Source organism: Taudactylus pleione, unplaced genomic scaffold (genome assembly GCF_031769625.1).
Source record: "Taudactylus pleione unplaced genomic scaffold, aTauple2 ptg001726l, whole genome shotgun sequence".
Lineage (NCBI taxonomy): Eukaryota > Metazoa > Chordata > Amphibia > Anura > Myobatrachidae > Taudactylus > Taudactylus pleione.
Genome location: NW_028286123.1, coordinates 381,623 through 401,118, shown reverse-complemented (window position 1 = coordinate 401,118; position 19,496 = coordinate 381,623). Strand labels below are relative to the sequence as shown.

At 47.9% G+C, this 19,496-nt stretch overlaps 1 protein-coding gene across 1 annotated transcript in view; it reads right to left on the bottom strand.

The window, feature by feature from the left end:
* Positions 1–674: 674 nt before the first annotated feature.
* LOC148439514 (uncharacterized) overlaps positions 675–19,496 on the bottom strand; it is a 377,087-nt gene continuing 358,265 nt past the window's right edge. The window contains exons 3-4 of the mRNA XM_088464648.1: positions 1,945–2,044; positions 675–1,055 (exon numbers count right to left, since the gene is read on the bottom strand). Coding sequence (XP_088320774.1) covers positions 675–1,055; positions 1,945–2,044 — 481 coding nt within the window. The remainder of the gene's footprint in view (positions 1,056–1,944; positions 2,045–19,496) is intronic.

Sequence of the window (19,496 nt, the reverse complement as noted above, 5' to 3'; positions counted from 1 at the left end):
CCATATAGTAAACAGAGCCTCCAGTGACCGCCATACAGTACACATAGCATCTCAGTGTCTGCCATACAGTACACATATCATCTCAGTGACCACCATACAGTACACATAGCATCTCAGTGACCGCCATACAATACAGAGAAAATTTTTGTGGCTGCCATACAACACAGACAGCATTTTTCCTCTCAATCCCCTCATAACTATCCCCTCCCTCCTTAAAAATTATTAATTTATTCAGCATCACTGTACGACCCCATTTAACATAATTAGCCCCTTAAATCATTAACTTCCTCATCCTAATAATTACTCCCCGCATCAATTAATTTAATTAATATTCGTTAACACCCTAATTACCTCATTCAGTGTAATAAAAACAACCCTTCACCTTAATTAACCTCAATAAGAGTATTACCCCTTCCGCTTAATTAACTCTATTTAAGCATTAATGCACTAACTCCTTCACTATTATAAAAACCCACTTGAACCATACCCCCTTATACTTCCCTAATCTATACGCATGATCTCCCCACCCCTTCCCCAGTGCCACTAATCTGTTACTGGTCTCATTATCTCTTCTGTGCTGACAGGTAACAGGTGTCCCGCAGGTAACAGGTGTCCCTAAGGCAACAGGTGTCCCGCAGGTAACAGGTGTCCCTAAGGCAACAGGTGTCCCGCAGTTAACAGGTGTCCCGCAGGCAACAGGTGTCCCGCAGGCAACAGGTGTCCCTCAGGCAACAGGTGTCCCGCAGGCAACAGGTGTCCCTCAGGCAACAGGTGTCCCGCAGGCAACAGGTGTCCCGCAGGCAACAGGTGTCCCGCAGGCAACAGGTGTCCCTCAGGCAACAGGTGTCCCGCAGGCAACAGGTGTCCCGCAGGCAACAGATGTCCCGCAGGTAACAGGTCTCCCTCAGGCAACAGGTGTCCCGCAGGCAACAGGTGTCCCGCAGGTAACAGGTATCCCGCAGGTAACAGGTGTCCCGCAGCACCAACGCCTCATGAGGAGGAGGGAGGACCAGAGGAGCTAGGGGCGAGCACCTCAGCAATAGGCTGTACAGCCCCTGCAATGGTAGGAGGGGTGAAGGATTATAATGGATCATCTGGGTGGCAGTCAGCCACGGTCTGCCCACTCACTGCCGCTCCTCGGCTCATCCATTCTCAGACCCCAGCACCCAGCAAAAAACATATTAGGCAACCTGAAAGCGCAGGACCCGGAGGCTGGCTCAGATAGGCGCAGCTCTCAGTTTCCTCAGCAGTTGCTCCCCCTGCACCCTCCTGGCTATGCCACTAAGGGTCTATTTACTAAGCAGTGATAAGGTGCCAGCCAATCAGCTCCCAACTGCCATCTTACAGGCTGTGTTTGAAAAATGGCAGTTAGGAGCTGATTGGCTGGTACCTTATTACTCTTCACTCTGTCTCCTAACACTGCTTAGTAACTAGACCCCTGAGTGCGGGATGGGGGTGGGGTGTGACATAACAATTTATAGCATTGCGCAGCAGTGGTTGCGGTAAGTGCTCATCCCGCTATTGTCTCTGTTATACGCACAGATTTTCTGATTCATAATACTGCAGCGACTTTACTGAGAGAATGTTACTGAAATGATCTCACTCATATAGAAATATCTGCTGCGGACCCTCCATTTTCGTCTGCAAACGCAGCCCTCGCAGGTTTCTATGGGGGCTGCAGTGCTGCCGGATTTACCATGCAATCTGAAGCTTGGCCCCAATAGGATAACGTCATCTCCATACGGCGTTATGCTATGAATACAGTCCCCATATTGTGATAACGGTGCTGGAGATTATGTGTTCCTCCTAATATATGTTCCTCCTAGCCCGGCACTTTCATATTTAATTGATATACTGTGACAACGACTATATACATCCTCATAACATGCTGTAAACATGGAACCATAACCTCCATCAGGTCTATATAAGAAGTGAGAGGCTCACCTTTTTCTTGTTGGTGGGGCTCACATAGAGGTAGCTGAGGACAGTCTTCAGCCCCACCTTCTCATTAAACTTCTCATAGGTTGTCCCATAATCTGTTGACCTGGAAAAGTCAAAGAAAAGTCTAAATTTCAAAGGAAAACCGAAAATATGAGACAAAATTACTGCTGACTTGCATTGTGCTAATCAATTCTGACGTGTGATTCTCGGGTCCATCAACTATATCAACAGGGCCATGGATCATGAGAACGGGCCCCCAGGAAAACACAAGCCATTAAAGATTCCCAAACACAAGCCATTAAAGACACCCTTGGCCTGGCTGCATATTCATTGATATAGATAAAATAATGTTTATAGCTCAGGAAACTGTTTATGGAGAAGTTGCGCCAGTGAGATTAAGCTTGGCAAGGTGCATGGGACCTTAAAGATGGGGTTAAAGGGCTTAGTTTAGGGTCGTCATGTTGCTGGTCTTCCTGTCCCTGTTCGCTCTTTTATTTTAGCAATGGTAGCGCCAAGTCCCATCTGTGTAAGTACTGGCCAGATAGTATCTATAACGGTGGTGCAAGGAGTTAAAGTGGGCCGGAACAGGGCGGAACTGCGTTCCGTCACTTCTATTTGGAGACAGAACCAGTTCCGTCTCCTCCAGGCCCACCTCAGCCTGGCGCCACAGGGAGGCTCAATTTGGCAAGCGCCCACTGAGAATTTGTTACCAGCGTGCGCCTGGCTTCTTCCCCGCAGCGGCACTCCAGAGCACCGGCTTCCGCAGTGTGCAGTGCACTATGGGAGTGCACTGCACTGCGTTTGACTTTTCGAAAATTAGGTTCTGTATAAGTGGCCTCATATCTGCATTTAGTTATGTATGTAGAGATCCTGGCAACCAGCATCTGGTGAGCCCCAGCCTCAGATGGGCTCATCATTCTACCCAACATCTCCTCGGTAACAAGTAGAGACACAGCATTGCATGACACAACAAGTCCTCTATGTGTCTCCCCTTTACAGCCGCCCTTAACTAAGCAACAGCTGAGCCAGGGAGTGGTCCCAACAGCTACACAACTCCGTGCAGCCTGATTGGTGGGTGGCTGCCTATATTCGCCAGTCAGAGTTCGGTGAGCTGAGAATGGTGAAAATCGCATCACCACACCCCTCTCTCTAGGAAGTGGGCTGGATGCGGGTGGGAGACCTACCTAGTGTATAAGGAGTCAGTTCGGCAGGAAACATTTAGACAAGTGGGGTTTGCTTAGCCACAAGACATTTGGGCATTTTCAATGGAACTATAGCCAACGTATATTTGGGGTCTATATATATTGTATAGTTAGCTTGTCCCATCGATGTTCTCTGTATTATTAATTAGTAATTTGAAGGCTTTCTGCAATGAACAGTCATAAAGATCCTGCACCCTTAGGGCCATATTCAGTTAGCGGCAAAAAGCCGTTTTTGGTAAAAAAAAAGTTTCGCAGATGACGTCATTTCGCGGAAAGTCAATGCAATGAACCCAGCGAAAAAGTTTTGCCTATGAATAGCAGTCGAAAAAAAGTGCAGAATTTTGGTTTTGGGGTGCAGACGTCCGGAAACCACTCAGCACCCTTGGGACAACCCCCCAAAAGGAAAACTGTGACAAAAAAGCTTAAAAAAATGCTTAAGGACATCCCATTTTGGGGGGGAGGGGAAAGTTGGGGGACAAACTTAAAAACTAGCAAGTATGCAAGTATGGGGCAGGTGTTTTTACGATTGCAGGTGTTTGCGGAAGGTGGATTTTTTACATTTTTAAAAACTTCACATTAGCAACTTTAAAATATGCTAGCACCCATTTTCATGTACCCCAAATTTGCTGGGACTAGTTATTTTGCTGTAAAAATATTGCCTAATGCCATTCTTCACCACATCTTCAAAGACACTAATAGCAAGCTTTTGGAAAAAACAACAACCCAGAATAGCTTTATTAGGGGTACTAGAACACCCCTATAGTGATCCCCAATGTTAGTGCAGCTTTTCAGGGGGGGGTACAGAGTGTTTTCCCCTTTTTTGACAGTACTTTTCGCCAGGTCCGAATTCGCCGGGTGCCATTTTCGCTGATTTGTAATTGAATACGGCGAAAAGCGTGGACGCGCGCAATACTTTTCCGCATGGAAAACCAGCGATGATGGCAAAAAACCTCGCCATCGACTTTTCGCACCTAATTGAATATGCCCCTTATCGCAGTTTGGTTTCCTTTGGAGGCCCACGGTCCATTCCTCTACATGCCACATGGACTTATTGTAAACCTAAGCTTAAACTTTGCACTTGGAAGTTGGATGCATGTCCTACAGTACATCACACAATAACTGTTGGGCATAGTTGGATGCAAAAATGACGGAGAGGCTTATGTGCCAAGCTTATGCCAAGTCATCGTCATTAGCGTGTACTTTCACCAGACCTGTTGCAGGTGCAAAAAATACGCTTCCTAAAAGGCGCGTGTGCGCATATCTGCTGGTCATTTGCATAAACACGCCCATACTGAACTTGTTCTATGACAGACCGCCCCTTCCCTCCCCTGTTCCGCCTCTCCAGTCAGAAGGAGTCGGAAGTTTCTGATGCTAGCGGCCTGGAGTCGCGCACATGCGCGAGTTCACTTTCTGAGCAGGCACAACCAGCTGGCGTCTGCTGCATAGTCCGTACTCTGTACAGGCTGCGTGCACGATGCGATAAGACAGGAATAGAAAAGGCAAAACATAATTTTCTCAAATGCAAAAATAAACACAATTCAAATGGGACAAACAATCACAAAACAGATGTATCCTGAACATTTTAATTGCTAACTAAACAAATCTTTAAATTTTTTGCAGTCCCGTCACCAGGAATGCACCGTACAGTACAACGCATGATGCGAATATATACACCCAGGATATTGTCACAATACACAACAGAACGGGCCCATCTGTGAGATATTTGTAGACGTTTTGCTGAAGAAAAGCTGTTTAAATGTTTTTGTTTTTTTTCAATCTTTCAACATAAGGAACCAGAAAAATGACTAACAATAATTTGCAGATTCTCTTATTATCCATTATCATGTATAAATGTGACAAAGGATATTTTATACTTTCCACTAATCGGGGAAGAACTGATTGAAAATGATCTTTCCTTGGGAGAAGCCGCTACAAGGGAAGAGGAACTGGATTAGAAAAGACGCTTTCGCTCCCAAAGGAAAGTTCTATTGCGGAAAGTTTCCTTATCTGATCGTATTGCGTATAGAGAAATGAGTCGTCTGTTAGGTCTGGCGCAGCCCAAAGTTCAGTCCCAGACAGGTGAACGGCGGCGGTCTGACTTTTATCCGGTGAGAGTGAAATCCTGTAATATTCTATTTATCAGATCTAGGGGTCTATTTACTAAACTGTGTATGAGATAAAGTGAACAGTGATAAGGTACCAGCCAATCAGCTCCTAACTGCCATGTCACAAGCTGTGTTTGAAAAATGACAGGAGCTGATTGTCTGGTACCTTATTACCGTTCACTTTATCTCCTAACACAGCTTAGTAAATAGACCCTACTGCCTGGAGAATATTGTGGGGCTTATACATCAATGGGTATTAGTCACACATCGTAAGTGTTGGCTAATTTATCTCAGTGAATATTAGGGTCTGGAATTCCATATGTAAAAGGCTAAGGGGCCGGGGATGTGTGTTACTGGTGTCACTGGAAGGGGGATATTTCCTACGAGTCTTCTGCCTTTGCTCATGTTTCACATGAAGACAAGGTTTAAGATTAAGTGGAATAATGTACAGAGATAAGTATATTCAGCAGTATTTTCTAGAATCCTACAGCTGTAATACCATTATATCTTATTTTTTCCAGTATAAATTTAGTGGTGTAAAATCTATGCTCCTATCAGGCATCTATTTCCTAAACGCCTGCTCATATTCAGAGGCTCTTACAGCCACTGAACTGATTCTAAGGATAACATTGTATGGAGACGTAGGGCAGAGAATCAGCAAACGGATGAAATATTCATAGACTTTTTATTATCAGGTGGGACGGGGGGAGAGCAAGTAAATGTGTCAACTGTCAGCAAAAATAATAATAAAGGAAAATATCGGCTAAAAATATAAAACACAGCCTGGAATAATGTCATTTTGACAGCGTACAGTACAGTACTGCATGCGTCTCTTCTACAAAGCGAGAATCAGCGACGCTCTGTGAGGGGCAGAAAGATTTAAGCGGCTTCAACATCACAGGGAGTGAAAAAAGGAAGAGATGGGAACCTGGAACGCTCCGTCATACACAGTGAGGTTTAATGGCGGAAGGCGCGGCCGCTCTGTCCGAATCTCACTCATTGAGCAACAATGGTGGCAAATCTGCTGTCTGAATAAAGGGTTACCTACTGTACCTGCAAAAATTATTTTGCCTATATAAAATAACTGGACATAGGTCAACTTTTTTGTCGTAAGATGCGCATTTCTGTTCTGCATACTACATAAACATTTGACTTGCATCCCCTAACTCACCCGGAACCTACGGGAGGCTCCCGATTTTCCTGGGGATCGTCGGTCCGTGAGTAGGGGGCAGGGCCAAATGACACGATTTTATGAGAGTCATTTGGTCCCACCCCCTATTTAAATAAGCAGGATTCGCCGCATTTGACTGTGAGGGGATAGGTCTTAATGATGCATATAGTCTGGCGCCGTACACCTCTCCCGGAGAGGAAAATTGGAAAGTAGGTATGTATGCTCTTATGCCTCGCGAGGCAGAACGGGGGCAGGAAAGAATACTGTAAATTGATTAAAATTTAGAAAATGCAATAGCAAGATAATTAGGAGTGCTCATCTGCTTTAAATTTGTAATAAATCTGGAGTACCATGCAATTTTCCTCTGGGGACCTTTCTCTCATACTCCTCATCCTGGTTGGTGCCATAGTGGTGCAGTTAGGGGCCTTACCATCTTCTGGCTGTCCTACCAAATCATACCCTCAGAGCCATCGCTTTCATTCTCTACATTTGAGGTTCACTGTAATCGCCTCTTAAAACTTGTTCAACTTTGTGTAGCTGTCATCTGTCTTACCCCTGGTACTATCTCCAAATTCCTTTACAACATTGCTTCCTCTCCCATCTTAGGGTACTTCATTATCCTTATTGATGACCCCACTGGCCCCTCTGCTTCTAAAGATGTTGCCCTCACTTCATCAATTGGTCTCTCGCAATGGGCCTCCTCGTCCTCGCATGTGCGTGGATCAGGTCTTCACTCACCAATCTGATGTCTCTAATTTCACCAATACTCCATTGTCTCTCTCTGACCATCATCTTCTCTCTTTTAACTTATCCCTCACTCCTTCTCCACCACTGCCTCCCAAAGCCACCATCACTATGCGTAACCTTGAGGTTACTGATACTGTATCCTTATCCTCACTACTGACCAAGCTGTTTCCCAATACAATGTCTCCCTTACTTTGGCTCTTGACTCTGTTTCTCTGGTGGTAATTAAACAAATTCACACATCCACACCTCAAACTTGGCATTCAAAATGCACTAGATACCTGAAAAAGTGCCGATGACCTGCTGAGCGACTGTGGAGAAAATCGCACTCCAATGCAGACTTCCAATGCAATTATGATTTCATTCTCCCCAGTAACTGGAGGTGAAGTCATTGCCCTAGTCCGGTCCTTCCTCCTTCCACCTCCTCTCCTGATGCCTATTGCCATCTTGCCCATTTCTTCAATCTCTCCCTCTCATCGGGAACTGTTCCCCCTGCAGTTAAGCATGACCTTATCTCCCCCATTCTTAAAAAAAACATTCTTCATCCCCGCACTCTCTCTAATTACTGCCCCTTATCTCTCCTCCCCTTTGCCTCCCAACTCTTTGAGCGGATTGTCTACATCTGCCTTTCTTTCCTCCCAGTCCCTGCTGGACCCATTTCAGTCTGACTTTTCGCCCTCTCCACTCCACAGAAACTGCCCTCACTAAAGTCAGCAATGACCTCCTTGCTGACAAATCAAAGGTCCTTTACTCTCTGCTCATTTTTCTTGATCTCTCTGCTGCTTTTGACACTTTTGAACCACCCTCTCCTACTGCAAATTCTTCATTCCCTTGGTCTGCATGCATGATACCATCCTCTCCCAGATGTCATCCATACTCTCTGACTGTTCTTTCTCTGTCTCCTCTCATGCTCCACTTCTTCTCCACTTCCTCTACCAGTAGGTGTCTCCCAAAGTTCTGTTCTTGGACCTCTCCTATTCTCCCTTTATACATCATCTGTAGGTGAGCTCATCAGCTCTTTTGGCCTCCAATACCATCTCTATGCTGATGATACTCAGAACTACCTCTCCTCCCCTGACCTTTCCCCCTCTCTCCACACTCATATCTTTCATCTATTTCCTCCTGGATGTCTCAGCATTTTCTTAAACTTAACATGTCTAAGACTGAGCTGATCATCTTCCCACCCTACCGATTTACCTCACCTCAAACAATTTCACTATCTATTGATGGCACGACTATCTCCTATAGCCCCCAAATTCGCTGTCTTGGAGTTATTCTTTGCTCCTCCCTTTCCACATATTCAGTACCTCTTGCAGTCCCGCCGTTTCCATATCAGAAATATCTCCAGGATCAGACTCTCTCACCCTGAAGGCAACTAACACTCTTATCCACTCACTAGTCTACTCCCGACTGGACTACTGTAACCTCCCCTTATCTGGCCTCACCGACTCCCACCTCTCTCCACTCTAATCTGTCCTCAATGTTGCTACCTGGCCCTTGTTTCTCTTCATACATCTGCCTTCCCTCTCCTATAAGCCCAAAACTGGCTCCTATTCCACTTCAGAACCCAATTCAAACTCTTTACACTCACTTACAAAGTCCTCACCCAATCCTTTCCTATTTACATCTCTGACCTTATCTCCCTTTACACTCCCACCTGCCCAAATTGTTCCACAAGTGCAGGCCGCCTCTTCACCCAACTGATGACTTTATCCCACTGTCGCCTCCAAGACTTTGCCCGTGCTGCTCCATTTCTCTGGAACTCTCTCCCTCTCCCTATCAGACTCTCCACCACTCTAGAAACTTCTCAAGACTCACTTCTTCATCAAAGCCTTTCAACTCTCATCTTAACCATCTGTCCCATGCTTCTTGTTCACTGTCTCTCCACTCTGTGTCACCCCTGTCTGTCTTCCCCTCCCCTTTAGACTGTAAGCTCTCCCGAGCAGGGCTTCCCTCATGTGTTTTGTCTTCCCGCACTTACACCATCATCTCCTCCGTAATACCTACTATCCCTTGGGCGTTATAACTCCTAATGCAACAATGTTTAAAAAAAACATGTACAGTAGATGTCTTGCAGTGGTCTATACTGTAAGAGACTTTGTTCTTATTTTGTTTATATTGTTTCTGCCTATGTACTTTGTAAGATGCTGCAGACCCCTTGTGGCGCCATATAAATAAAGGATAATAATAATAATATACTACCAATGATTTGTGCAGCAGCAACATGGGACTCTGGAGAGGAGTATAATATAAGGTTGCAGATTGGGCCTCCTTAGACCCAGGGTCCCATGTCCACATCACCCCCTGCACCCATTATACAGATATACCCAGCCAAATTGTTGTCGATGGCGTGGCGAATCGCGCCACGCATAGCGTGAGACGCATAGCGTGAGACGCATGCCAGCAAGTGGATACACGTACTGTGTACGCGACCGTGCCTCCATAGGAATGCATGGTGCGATCGCAGTGTGTGCCATAGCATAGCGACGCATATGCAGTCACAGGGAATTGCAAGGCGCGATGTGTGCGCACGTTTGTGGCGCGATCAGCCAAAATGTAACTGGGTGCATCTGTGGATACACTACTGATACCATACGATCATAGAAGGAGATGGTCAATCAAAACACACACTATGGGGGGGAATTACGTTAGCTACAAGTTTCTGCTGGAAACTAATAGGCTGCTGTGGGCCTGATTCAGACCCGCTCGCAAGCGGGTCGATAGTTGTGCATTGCACACGCGCGGCGTGCGCAAGCCCTGGAGCGAGTGAGAAATTTGCTGGCTCCGGGCTCGCTACAAACGGGGCGGCTGTCGATGTTGATCGACAGCTTGCCCCGTTTTGCAGGCGGGGTGGCTGGACAAACGGAGGAGTTCCTGAAGGAATGCCTGCCGTTTGTGGGCGGCCCTACTGACATCACTAGTGATGTCAGTAGTGAGCTTCCGGCTCTATTAGAGCCGGAAGCTCCCTGGGGCTTGCGGAAGACGAGACCCTACCACAAGGGTCTTGTCGCAAGCCCGATGGTCGCGACCATCACCTGGCCGCTCACAAAAGCTGTGGGTGGTCGCCCACAGCTTAGCGAGCGGCCAAGGGGCCGGTTTTAAAAAAAAAAAAAGCGGCCGTCCTGATTCAGAGCGAGCGCTCACTTTTTGCGAGCGGCTCTGAATCAGGGCCTGTGTCCGGCGATTTGCAAACAAGGGACTCTCGCTTGTTTCATCTTGCACCCCATAGAGGTGCGAGCAAACACAGGCGAGACCTCCATACCTGTCCTTAATAGTTGGAAATCTGCAACAGAACTTTGCACTTTATTGAATCTGCCCCCATGTTAATATAATTGTGCCAATTTGTAATGAGAAAATATGTATTGTGTACAGTCAAATCCCATTTGGATTCCGTGACAACACTGGCATATCGTCATTAGTCCGATGTCAGAACATGTTCTGTGTCCTATGGGAGAGATCATACATTTTCTTTCATCATGAAATAACCTGTCTTGCAGCCTTGGAGCTCACAGCTTGTCATTATTAAAGGGGAACCAATACGGAATATAACAGGTTATAGAAACCTGAATGATGTTAATAAAAAAAAAATCCTGAATTTAAAAGAAAGTTTGTTAATAATCATACATTATATATAAACACAATCCTGATATAAACATATGTTATATATTCCATGCTCCTATTCAGAGAGGTGTTTGCGAAGGGGACAGGGGTGTAGGCAGGGGCGTATCTATAATGGGTGCAGGGTGTGCGATGCACACAGGCCCCTGGGTCCAGAGGGGCCCCACACCGTTCACCCTGCACCAGTACTCGAAGTGTGCTGGTATGAGACAGTATGTCATACCGGCACTTCACTTCGGCACCCATCCGGCGCAGGGACTGGCATTGTCTCACCGCCGGTCAACAAGAGGCTGCTTGTTTAAATTTGGTTTGGCTCCGGCCGTGAGCCAATCATGGCTCGCAGACTGGCAGCCAGTCAGGGGTGGCTGGCGACATATTGGCACTCGTCCAGCGCTTGGACTGTCGCTGTCTCAGCGCCGGTCACCAAGCGGCTGCATGTTTGGCTCGTGGCCGGAGTCAAATCTAATCATGGTTCACAGACCGGCAGCCAATCAGGGGCAGCCATGTGGCCACCCCTGATTGGCTGCCGGTCCGTGAGCTGTCATTTGCTCACAGCCAGAGCCGATTTCAAAGTGCCAGTGCCACCAAGAACAAGCCAGTATTGGGGAAGGGTCCAGGGAAGGGAGCGCCGGGGACACGGCAAGAGAAGACACTATTACACTAGTGGGTCTATTTATTAAAGGGAGATAACCCCTCCTGTGTGTATTTACCAGAATTTGCGCTGTCGGGACTACTGCGCATGCGCGGCCGCCATTGCCGGGGGAGGGTTACTATGGAACCCACTCCCGGTAAACTTTGCGATGTGTATGTAGCCCATTGGCTACAAAAGGCTAACGCTATCTTCAGACGGTGGTAGCTGCGGGGGCCAATCTCCAGAATGCACCACATTCCGGAAGTTGGTAAATTTGGCAGCATTGCATCCCCCATAGGAACCTGCCAGCGGGAATGGAGGGATCACAGCGGGTATCGGAGATATTTCATACATCTGGAGGATACTTAATATTTGCAGTTAACCCCCAAAAACAGGTGTTTTAGGGGATTAAGGACTCTATTTATTAACATTATTATTACTAAAATAAAGTGAAAAAGGCTGTTTTGTGCTGTCACACCCTTTTCATATTATTTTAGTATCACCTGTAGTTATTACAGGGCAATTGGAGTAGAATTCGTAAATATTCTACTCCAACCCCTAAGTATCACTTATTTTTAGTAATCAGATCGCATTTCCCATAACTGTAATGGGAAATGTGATCCGACCAGAGTTACTAAAAATAAATTGTAAAAAAATATATCGGAGAAAGCCCTGTGATAATTACGCCACCTGGAGGTGGCGTTATCCAGGGTCTCCCCCGGTTACCGGACTCCCGCTCCGCTCTAACGGGGGGAGAGCAGAGCCGGGAGTCGGTCCCAGTGATCCGCTGTGTGATCTAAACAGACCGCAAGCTGATTACTGCTAAAAAATTAAATAAAAAAATAGTAAAAAAAAAAATGTACTTACCTGACTCCAGGGACCGGTGGTCGGGGCTCCAGTGATGTTCTCCCTCCGGTCAGCTGGTCTCCCATGATGCACTGCGGCCCGGTCATTCGATGATCAAGTCCAAGTGCAGTATGGGATATCAGCTGACCAGAGGCATGGAAGACATCACCGGAGCACCGATGATTGCAGGTAAGTGCTATTAAGGGGGGGGTCCGCGATTGTGGAGCGGGGCTTAACGACAGGGCGGGGCTTAACGCCGGGGGTAGCAGCGGCGGCTGGTCGGCGCATGTGCGGGCACTTTGTCACAGTATTTTTTGCGAAAATACCATGACTAGTGTGCGGAGGGGATTCGCAGGGATTCGCAGGGACAGAGCTTTATCGCAAACTCTGGGCCTGATTCAGAGCCGGACGCTATTTGCGCTCGTTCGTTCAGAAAAAGGGTCCAGATATTTAAATAGAGCGCTCGCTCTCTTTGCGGTCTGTTGACGCCTCTATGTCTGAACGAGCGAACGAAACATGTGCTCGCTAATTAGTACAACACGCCCCCTGGCCGCTCGCATCCTACGTCATCTCCGCTATTTATTAGATTAATCGAGTACATTGAAAGGCGTCTGAACTGCTCGCCGTGCTTGTGGTTGGATTTTCCGACCGCAATCATGCGAACAGTTCAGGCTAAGAAACAACCAAGTGACGTGGTCGATGACGCTGCTTTGTTAATTATGCACACCCTTAAAACGCCCGTTTTGACCTTTTGGACGCCTGCGTTCGGATCTCCACTCCCCGTTTTCAAGCACCTTCCCCTGTTACCACCCACAAACGCCTCATTCTGTCACTCAAATTAGCAGGCATTCGCTATTTTGCGAGCGCACAATTTCCGACCACAATAACTGGTTCGCGCATGCGTATTACAACCCATACGCATGCGCAGTTGTGCGAACATCGCTCGGAGCGAACGAGCGGCCGCTTACGACCGGCTCTGAATCAGGCCCTCTTTCCCTGCAAGGGATTTGTAGTAAATCCGTGTGATATTGCCTGAATTCCCAATGCAAATTCAGTCAATAATATCACACTACAATCTGCATTCAATATGCGGATTGTAGTAAATAGAGCCCTAAGCCACAAATATACAATGATAAATGGGTGCCTGTCTCTCTGACTTATTTAATAAGGACAGTGGCCATATTGCTGCAGGACGGAGTACCACTTAGCCAGGGGCACAGTAAAGAGAGGATGGGGCCTGCGTGCTTTCCCCGTCTGGGGCCCCCTCCTCTCTCCCTGGCGGCCGGCAGCAGGCTGACCTCAGCAGCAGTGGACTCTGGGCACTAGTCTGTGCCCAGAGTCTACTGCAACGCTCTATTTTACTGGCAATATCCTCATTGCACATGCGCAAATCGCTGAGAGAATGGCTGATGCGAGACCTCGGAGGGGTAAGTATTAGAAAATAGAGGTGTGCGGTGTGGGCCCCCCCTGGACCCAGGGGCCCGTGTACACCCTACACCCATTATAAATATGCCCCTTGGCCAAAGTCGGGCAAAACCAGCTTTTCTATGGCAAAGATCAGCAGCAATAGAGAATCTGTATTATTGGCCACTGATAGTAAATAGACGCAAATACGTCTTACTTGTGTTCATGATGCGCCGCTGGCTGTGTGGAATCCTACGCTGTAATAGACGTATGATATTTTTTATGTTATAAGCCGAATTGATACAAATTAAAAAAATGCTAAATTCATATCAAACGGTGATTTCTTTCTATTAGGATCAGATTACAGGCAAATGTTTCCTCGCAATGTACAGGTTGGCATTACCTAGGGCGACCTCTCAGTCATCGTCACCTAGGGGCATATCCAATTGGCCGCAAGGTTTTTCCCGCAAAAGTTTACGTGAGCATCCAATTTTCTATTACTGCGGGTATGAGTACTCTCAATACCTGTGGTATCCAATAGGAAAAAATTGGTCGCAAATGTTTTTCAGGCGAAACCCCGCAGGAAATAAAAAAAAAAATGGGGAACAGTCTGTCCCCGAAAAAAAAAAAACAACAACTCTGGGTAACAGTAATAATAGTTATTACTGTCCCAAAGCAAAATAAATTGTTCTTTAAAAATGCAGCAAATCGATGTGTAAATAAATGATACAAGGAAAAAAATTTTTGTTTGTTTTATTCCAAACAAATAAAGCGAAAAATGCAAAGAAAAGTAGAAAAAAAGGTGATTTGGGGTAATTTTAGGCTAACGAAAAAAAAAATGTAAATAGAAATATAAATCAACTGTGTCTGCGGGAAAAACCCTGCGTTGCGGAGGTTTTAAAAACTTTGCCTGCAATTGGATATGCCTCATAATGTTGACATTTCCAACCATCACTACTGGAAATATTAGACAAGAAAAAAAGTACAGCAGGAGTCACCCTAGAGCAATTGAGGTGTAACCCTGCCTGGTACAGATGTGGTTGTAACTTGTCCTTCCTTACGTCAGACACCCAGGGCCAAATGTAATAGGGTGAGAGTTCAGGAAATGTCAGAGTTTTCTCACACTTTTTAAACTCGGCCAATGTAATAGAGACCGAGAACAAAGCAACAGAGCAAACTCTCATGTTTTTCACTCAAAAAACTCTCACGATTTAAACTCTCATCCAGATGTTTTCCCATTTTGAAGATAAAATTCGACCAATGTGATAGTGTTCCTGCTAAACTTTCACATTTTCTAATCTCTCACCCTATTTTATTTGGCCCATCTTCTCTCTCACCACATGGTAAATGGCAGAGCCGTAAATTAGACTTTTTGGTGCCTTGTGCCAGAGAGAGCATTGGCGCCCCACCCCCCCACCCTCCCCCCAATTTTTTAAATAGGGACATAAGATAGTGCACCTGAAAAAGGACCATGGCCTCATGGGGAAGGGCCAGGGAAGAGATAGGGGAGGCCAGGAGATGCTGGGGATAAATAGGGACATTATATAGTGCACCTGAGAGAGGGCCATGGCCTCATGTGGAAGGGCCAGGGAAGAGATAGGGGAGGCCAGGAGATGCTGGGGATAAATAGGGACATAATATAGTGCACCTGAGAGAGGGCCATGGCCTCATGGGGAAGGGCCAGGGAAGAGATAGGGAGGCCAGGAGATGCTGGGGATAAATAGGGACATAATATATATAGTGCACCTGAGAGAGGGCCATGGCCTCATGGGGAAGGGCCAGGGAAGAGATAGGAGAGGCCAGGAGATGCTGGGGATAAATAGGGACATAATATAGTGCACCTGAGAGAGGGCCATGGCCTCATGGGGAAGGGCCAGGGAAGAGATAGGGAGGCCAGGAGATGCTGGGGATAAATAGGGACATAATATATATAGTGCACCTGAGAGAGGGCCATGGCCTCATGGGGAAGGGCCAGGGAAGAGATAGGGGAGGCCAGGAGATGCTGGGGATAAAAGAAGAGGAAGCTACAAGTGAGAAGATAATAAACAGGAAAAAGTGACAGACCCAAACAGTGCCCCCTGCCCTGCAACATGGCACAGGTAGCACCAGCCTAGTTACGGCCCTGGTGTATGGGCAGTGGCATAACTAGGGCAGGACGAGCGGGGCACGCGCCCTGGGCGCCGTCTGACTGGCAGTGCGGGGGGGCCCCCACCGGCCCGTCCTAGTTAGCCAGTGTAGTGCTGACCACAGTGTAACTATATAAGGGGGACCACAACTGCATCGGGGGGACTGTATAAGGGGCACTGCATTAAGGTGCATATGGAAAGAAATGTTCCCAGTGACACGAAAGGGGTGTGTGTGTCATGTTGACACGCCCCATTTTTCAGCGACCATGCCCCTTGTGACCACGCCCATTTTTTTGCCGGCACGCGCACATGGTGGGGGTGCTCAATTTTAAACTTTGCCCTGGGCTCCAAATACCCTAGTTACGCCACTGTGTATGGGTCCCTGCAGGTGTGATGAAGGTGAAACACAACTGAGTCTTGTAGTTTCCAGACACAGATGCTGGAAATAATGGTCCATCTTCTGATTGTGAATAAACTGGTTGGGGTCTGTGTATATTAGATGGACACAGTCTCTGAGTAATCACATCTTCTCTTGGTATATTATACACTGGTCATGGATGTAAAGATGTCATCCGCTCTTCCTTTAGTTTATCAGGATAGACCATTTACTGAACACAAGAGCTGACACTCATGTCTCACAGCGTGTATTCTTATTTTACTGTTCTCCTAACGCTCCTGATTCAGAGATGGGCGCTAATGTAGACGCTCTCGCTATAGTGGCTGCTGAAATATGCAAACGCTAATCTCAGCCTTCCCTTTGTGCTGCGCTGTGTGATGGGGCGTACAAGCGCTGAGACGCTCACTCTTAGCCTCCCCTTTGTGCTGTGTGATGGGGCGTACAAGTGCTGAGACGCCCACTTTCAGCCTTCCCTTTGTGTTCCCCTGTGTGATGGAGCGTACAAGCACTGAGACGCCCACTTTCAGCCTCCCCTTTGTGCTGTGTGATGGGGCGTACAAGTGCTGAGACGCCCACTTTCAGCCTTCCCTTTGTGTTCCCCTGTGTGATGGAGCGTACAAGCACTGAGATGCCCACTTTCAGCCTCCCCTTTGTGCTGTGTGATGGAGCGTACAAGTGCTGAGACGCCCACTTTCAGCCTTCCCTTTGTGTTCCCCTGTGTGATGGAGCGTACAAGCACTGAGACGCCCACTTTCAGCCTCCCCTTTGTGCTGTGTGATGGGGCGTACAAGTGCTGAGACGCCCACTTTCAGCCTTCCCTTTGTGTTGCGCTGTGTGATGGAGCGTACAAGTGCTGAGACGCCAACTTTCAGTCTTCCCTTTGTGCTGCGCTGTGTGATGGGGCGTACAAGTGCTGACATGCCCACTTTCAGTCTTCCCTTTGTGTTCCACTGTGTGATGGAGTGTACAAGCGCTGAGACGCCCACTTTCAGTCTTCCCTTTGTGCTCCGCTGTGTGTTGGGGTGTACAAGTGCTGAGACGCCAACTTTCAGTCTTCCCTTTGTGCTGCGCTGTGTGATGGGGCGTACAAGTGCTGACATGCCCACTTTCAGCCTCCCCCTTGTGCTGTGTGATGGAGCGTACAAGCGCTGAGACGCCCACTTTCAGTCTCCCCTTTGTGCTGTGCTGTGCTGTGTGATGGAGCGTACAAGCGCTGAGACGCTCACTCTTAGCCTCCCCTTTGTGCTGCGCTGTGTGATGGGGCGTACAAGCGCTAAGACGCTAACTCTTAGCCTCCCCTTTGTGCTGCGCTGTGTGATGGGGCGTACAAGCGCTGAGACGCCCACTTTCAGTCTTCCCTTTGTGCTGCGCTGTGTGATGGGGTGTACAAGCGCTGAGACGCTCACTCTTAGCCTCCCCTTTGTGCTGCGCTGTGTGATGGGGCGTACAAGCGCTAAGACGCTCACTCTTAGCCTCCCCTTTGTGCTGCGCTGTGTGATGGGGCGTACAAGCGCTGAGACGCCAACTTTCAGTCTTCCCTTTGTGCTCCGCTGTGTGATGGAGTGTACAAGCGCTGAGACGCCCACTTTCAGCCTTCCCTCTGTGCTCCGCTGTGTGTTGGGGCGTACAAGTGCTGAGACGCCCACTTTCAGTCTTCCCTTTGTGCTCTGCTGTGTGATGGAGCGTACAAGAGCAGAGACACCCACTTTCAGTCTTCCCTTTGTGCTCCGCTGTGTGATGGAGCGTACAAGCACTGAGATGCCCACTTTCAGCCTTCCCTCTGTGCTCCGCTGTGTGTTCAGTCTTCCCTTTGTGCTGCGCTGTGTGTTGGGCTGTACAAGCACTGAGATGCCCACTTTCAGCCTTCCCTTTGTGCTCCACTGTGTGATGGAGCGTACAAGCACTGAGACGCCCACTTTCAGCCTCCCTGGTCAGTGCAATTGAGATGCTACGTCGGTCGTACCACTGACATTTGCAGTAGCCCAGGGTCTACTCCAACTTCTCTCCTCCAATCCAGCCTCTGAAGCTGTGGATTTGCGATTGGGATAGCGGCAATGTTCCCAGACGTGCCCATGACACTCCCTTAACAGGCCCATGAAACGGCCCCTTTTTTGCATACACTTTTGGTCACCTCCCAATCTCCACCCTGATATACCTAGGAATCGCAAAAGTCTTCTCAAGTGTTAACGGTGCCATACGTAAGTGCGATCGCCATCGGACATTTGGGTTCTCACGTGTACAGTGAGGGATTATGCACATGCGCAGTAGCCAAACATCGCTCAACTGCTGGAACTTCGACACTGTGACCATCTCTGAATCAGACCCTCAGTCTGTTAAGGGAAGTTTTCATATTTCTCCAAACAACACTAGCTGGGCGCTTATATCAATGCCATAGCTGGACCAAGTATTCCCACAAGTGATGGCACCTGAGGTTACTCTTCCACCCGTCATAGCATGCCTAGGTGCCCTGAATATTCTATTCTTTCAGAGATCAAGTTCAACTCCAGCTATGAGACAGGTCATCACAACATTTAGTGTGTACTCACCCTCTCAAGGGGATGTAGTTATCAGACCGGAGGACGGCATGCCTGAATCCCGACACTGAAAGTCCGACATGGGACTTAAGATAGGCGTTGAAATGCCGACGCCTATCTTAATCCCAACGCCGGTTTCCAGAAGGACGACAGCCCGAGCGAGGTATGTCCAGAGCGCCCTTAGCGTTAGCCACGGGAGGGGGGGTAGTGTTAGGTTTAGGCAGCGTAGCGAGGTTAGGGTTAGGATTTGAGGGGGGGAGGTTAGGGTTAGGCACCCCTAGAGGGGAGGGTTAGGCACCACTGGGGGGGTTAGGGTTAGGCACTAAGGGGGAAGGGATAGGTTTAGGCACTAACGGGGAGGGTTAGGGTGCGGGGTGGGGACGGTTACGGTTAGGCTACAAGAAGGGAGGATTAGGGGGAGAAGGGTAAGTACACTTACCCGACTCGGGATACCAACCATCGGGATGCCGCTTTTGGTATTTTGACAGGAGGCATCCCGACCGCCAGCATTACATACCGATTCCCTCTCAAGATCTCTCACAGAAGGGTCTATGTACTAAGCCTCTCCAAGGCTTAGTACATCTCTCCCTTAGATTACATTCTGCCTGATTCTTATCTCCAAGACAAGACGATAAACTGTATGTTCCTCTCTCTCTTATCACAGCGCTTCTCTCTGCTCGGAGAACTCTCTCATTCTCCTCCTGAGCAGCTCTCTTATCCCCCACTAGGGATACAATGGAAGGCTTGTGATTACTCACACATCCCCCACTAGGGATA